The sequence below is a fragment of the Galeopterus variegatus genome, unplaced genomic scaffold (genome assembly GCF_000696425.1).
Source record: "Galeopterus variegatus unplaced genomic scaffold, G_variegatus-3.0.2 Scaffold429, whole genome shotgun sequence".
NCBI classification, from domain to species: domain Eukaryota; kingdom Metazoa; phylum Chordata; class Mammalia; order Dermoptera; family Cynocephalidae; genus Galeopterus; species Galeopterus variegatus.
The window spans coordinates 597,444-602,409 of NW_007726540.1; the positions used below are offsets into that span (position 1 = coordinate 597,444).

At 41.2% G+C, this 4,966-nt stretch overlaps 1 protein-coding gene across 1 annotated transcript in view; it reads left to right on the forward strand.

The window, feature by feature from the left end:
• Nucleotides 1-4,190, forward strand: part of FBN1 (fibrillin 1) — a 252,128-nt gene extending 247,938 nt beyond the window's left edge. Inside the window, exons 64-65 of the mRNA XM_008568659.1 lie at nt 1,417-1,591; nt 2,802-4,190. Of these exons, the coding sequence (XP_008566881.1) occupies nt 1,417-1,591; nt 2,802-3,191 (565 nt within the window). The 3' untranslated portion in view covers nt 3,192-4,190. The remainder of the gene's footprint in view (nt 1-1,416; nt 1,592-2,801) is intronic.
• Nucleotides 4,191-4,966: the final 776 nt, after the last annotated feature.

The window sequence follows — 4,966 nt, forward strand, 5'->3', positions numbered from 1 at the left end:
CCTCGCTCAGCCAGTGAGCGGCCGGTCTGTATGTGGGATCCGAACCCGCGGCGGGAGCGCTGCCGCGCTCCCAAGCAGTGCGCCACCGGGCCGGCCCTAGCTCCCAATAATTTAATCATTATGTGGGTGTATACACATACACACACACACACACACACACACACACGGCAAGCATTTATCATTTTATCCATTTTTTTTGTTTCTACACATTTCATGTTGCAATATAAAGGAAAGAGGAAAGGAAATATGTTGGACTCTGGCAAGACTGGGGAAAATAGTAGGAACCCATAAATTGCTGTGGATACAACAACTGTTCTTCTCATTGGCATCGTATTTTGAATCCTAAGGGCCTACAGGAAAATGGGTTATAAAGAGTAGGACAATTACAGAAAAATAGATAAAAACTGTTTGATATACAATATGAACCATTAGTAGAAATCTACCCATTTATAACAGTTTTGTCCTGTCCATGAATCTCTAGAGTGGATGCTACCCCCAAATAAAGCTTCTTTTAGGACCATTCAAATGTTTCAACACATTTGGTAAGAGGAGCCTGATAAATACACATTCCAAGTGGCCTCTGAAATAGTAAGCAGAATAACAAAACAAGGTACTTGTGAAACATGCAAGCCTCCCTCCGTAACTTGGCACTGATAACTGGAAGGCAAAGAAAAACAGCTGAACTAGTTCTCTCTTGGGCATGGGTTTGTTTATCCGGCTTCACATGAGTCAGAGCCAATGGCCCTAGTGGTTTTGAATGACTCAAAACAGTTTCCCACAGTTGGGCAAGCTCTGATACATGCATTTTATATATTGCAGATCTTCACAGATTACTACCAGATCAACCCTCAGTTATCACCCAGAACTTTCTTCATATCCTCAGTAGCATCAGCAAAAGTGAAAGGTCAAAGAAGAGGAGCAGTTGCTCAGAAGCTTTAGTGAGGAAGGGCGGTGGGGAAAGCTGAAGAGGGCAAGACACTCGCAGTGGTGTCTTGTGCCTTCTCGCTCTCATGGAGCTGCTTTGTAAAAAGAGGACACATTTATTTAACCTGCCAAGTTGCATAGTCTTCCTCATTCCCTGGTCTTCTTTTCTTTCCACTTTCATGTCCTCTCCCCAGAACAAGTACTGCAAAATGCCTGCAGTTTCAGGGTTGGGAAATGAATGGGGCAAATAAGTATGTACAACAGGGTCTCAAGAGGTCGTAGAAAGAAATCAATGAACTCAGGGAACTGGGAATTAGAGGCCAAACACACAGGCCATCAGTGTGGTTCTCAGAACCAGCTGCTCACCCAGTGCACAAACAATCCAGGGCTGAATGCCACCAGTGCAGGGGCCAGGCTGCACCGGAACTCTGGCACCACCTCCCCTGTCTCCTGGTTCTCAGGCAAAACATGTGTGCTCCCCTTCTGCTGCAGGCACTGTGTTTCTGGAATGAGCATGGGCCGAGGAGGCTCAGAGCCACCTGTCAGCGGCGAAATGGATGACAATTCCCTCTCTCCAGAGGCTTGTTATGAGTGTAAGATCAATGGCTACCCCAAACGGGGCAGGAAACGGAGAAGCACAAATGAAACAGACGTCTCCAAGATCGAGGTGGGTCTGAAGGTGGTTTCTCCTGATGCCTTCTATTGTGGGAAGGCCTTCCACATTCCTGTGGTTTCCTCTGAGGATGCTCCAAAGTGTGAAAAAGCTCCCCAGGGAGAAAATCCAGACATTCCCTGAGCTCTAGGCTGCATTTTATAAGAGGCTGTGGGGCTTTCTGGAGTTTCTTGCTACTTTAGGGAGTGGCCATTCAAAGGTTTTCACATACTTGCTCATTTCCTCTGTCTCGCCAAAAAGAGTCAAACACCCACCCAAAGTCTGCTGAAAAGACAAGGTCTGAGATCCAGGACAGCAAGTGGGCAGAATAGTGAAGTGACATAGTGCTCCCCACATGGGGACGCCAAGTTTTGAAAGCTAGAGGCTCCTCTACTGAAAAGAGCCATGTGGACTGTGAGGGAACTTGGATTGTAGACAAAAACAACATGGAGCTGAAGCAGCCTGGTTTTCTTTGCCTACGGCTGCTGAAGCCTTTCAGTCAACTCAGAAATGCACAGATATTCACCCAGACCTCTGGCTCCAGGACCGTAGAATCCAGCACATGTGGTCCCAGAGAGGCAAGCAAGAAGCCAGGTGAAAAGCATGGAATATTAGCAAATCATCACAGTCAGGAAGTAGGTTCATAGGTGTGTCCTTGGGAGGGGATGGTTTTGCATCAGTGAACAAAATTGAAATAGACTGGTTCTTAGTATCAGTGCTGCAACCATCTGCTTTGCTTTGGGAAATGAGATAAGTCTTTGGAAAGAAAATAATCTATTACAACAGTGGTTCTTAAACTTGAGCCTGCATCTGAACCACCTGGAAGTCTTGTTAAAATGAATTGCTGGGAGACACCCCCAGGGTTTCTGATCCAGTAGGTCTGGGATGGTGCTGAGAATATGCATATCTAACAGATTCCCAGGTGATGCTGATGCTGTTTGTCATAACCACGCTTAGAGACCCCCACATTAGAAGACCTCCAGACACAAGTTACTTTAACCTTTCTTCCTGACAACAGCTTAATGTTTTTTAATATCACAAATATGTGCTGATTTAACATTTGTGGTTTAAACGAAGTGCTTAATAAATGTGCATTTTTCAACACAGTATGTACAACATGGGCAGAAAATTGTTTTAGTGTGAGATTTGAGTCACTTTTTCTTTGCTATGAGAACTAAGTGGCATATTTACATTGCAATTAACGCATTGCCATGTGTCTTTCCAGCATCAGTCTGAGACAGAAGCCAATGTGAGTCTTGCAAGTTGGGACGTTGAGAAGACAGCCATCTTTGCTTTCAATATTTCCCACATCAGTCACAAGGTCCGAATCCTAGAACTCCTTCCAGCCCTTACAACTCTGACGAATCACAACAGATACTTGATTGAATCTGGAAATGAAGATGGCTTCTTTAAAATCAACCAAAAGGAAGGGATCAGCTACCTCCATTTCACAAAGAAGAAGCCAGTGGCTGGAACCTATTCATTACACATCAGTAGTGCTCCACTTTATAAAAAGAAAGAACTTAACCAGCTAGAAGACAAATATGACAGAGACTACCTCAGTGGTGAACTGGGTGATAATCTGAAGATGAAAATTCAGATTTTGCTTCATTAATTCACCATCCAGAGACCAAATAATTGAAAGAAAAACAAATATAGATAGGTAGAACTATATTTTCCCCCAATCAGAATCTTCATATCATAGGTACAATTTTTCACCAAGTAAATTTGTATAAATAAGCACTATTCTTGTATTGCAAAAGCAAGGTACAGGTGACTACCCTAGTTTAAAACAACCACTTTCTCAGGCTTCTCATGTGTGTAGCTAAGCTACCTTGTCATATATGTTGATTCTTGAAAACCGGGACATGTGTTTCCCTGGGGGTTGGCCATTCATGCTGATGTGCCATCCTTCCAGCAGACGTACAGGAATGTGCTTTCAATTGATGGACGATGCTTTTTTTTTTTCAAATTTTTAAACTTTGCTTCTCCAAATACAAGTACTAGATTGGCCATTTATAATATCTATTTGGTGCTAGTAAATTTTCAAATTAGATTAATAAATGCACTGTAATATTTGCACAACTTAGAAACCAAATTACAAGTATTCAGTTCAAATACTTCATTAATTTCAATCAACCAAAGTTAGTTCAGTAGCTTATCTCTCAGTTATAAGTATAATACATTACATGTAAATTAAGTGTGTGTATACTGTAATCGTGTTATTTTTTATCATTGAAACATTTATAAACTAGAATAATAAAGCCCTTAATGTGAGGGTTTGTAATGGTGCTTATTAAGACCAAAGACTTGTTAAATGTGTACACCAAGTGGTAATGAAATTTCTGTGACTGGCCCACACGTGCATTGAGGTCTGGGAGGACCAGGAAACAGCCTCAGCAGCCAGAGGATCACCAGTGCATCCTTCCTCACAGTATGTGCAATATGCCAAGATTACCCTCGGTCATTCCTCTCAACAAGGGGTCAGTGTCATAAATGTCACAATAAAGCAATCTCTTCTTTTTTTTAGTTTACCCCTTGGCTTTGTGTTCTTGCATGAATTTTGGGTTGGAGGGGCCATTCTGAAGCCTAAATAAAGCCTCCTGGATCTAAATTATCCTGGGTCTGTTAGCTATGGCTTCTAAAGATGCCAAATGTATATCCACTAGAAGGAAATTTAACATATTTGAGTCAATCCCGTATTTTATTCATTAAAGGTAGCAGAGTCTGGTGTTATTACCCTGACTTGCTAGTACAAAATTTAGATTGTAGCATCATTTCCGAGACATAATCTAATTAATACTGTGACTTTTAAACTCCCGGATTTAAATTCTTTCAACTATCAAGTTCAGTCATTGTCTTAGAGCACATGAATTTCATTATAAAAGATTTACATGCCCCCTTCCCTCAAATATACATAGTATTGGCAAGAAGTGTTCCATCTTCTTTCCCTAGACATCTGTTGTTAGTCAATGCTAGTCTAATTACAAAGGGATAATCCCAAATTGAAGCCGATTGAATGCTATAACTCTTGGTTTCTGAATGTAATAATTTGAAAATGCTGTTTTATTTTAATTGCAGTATTGACTATTTAGCCTTTAAGCTCATTCAGTTGATATTAAATAATTTTTAAAATTCCTAAGGGTAATAATGCATTTTGTGGTAGTAAAAATAAGGTGAAGTGAGATTGCTGCATGAAAGGAGTTTTTAAAAAGTATGAAGGACATAGGAAAGCCCTCTCAAAATCTTTGAAGAGCTACGCTGATGAAAATGGAGTAGGTATGTTTCATATTATTGCAAAAGGCAAAACCAGGGTCAGTTGATGTAAGCCTCAGTTTAGAACACACTTTCCTAATTACAGAGCTTCCCACTGAAAGAATGGGTTTCCTT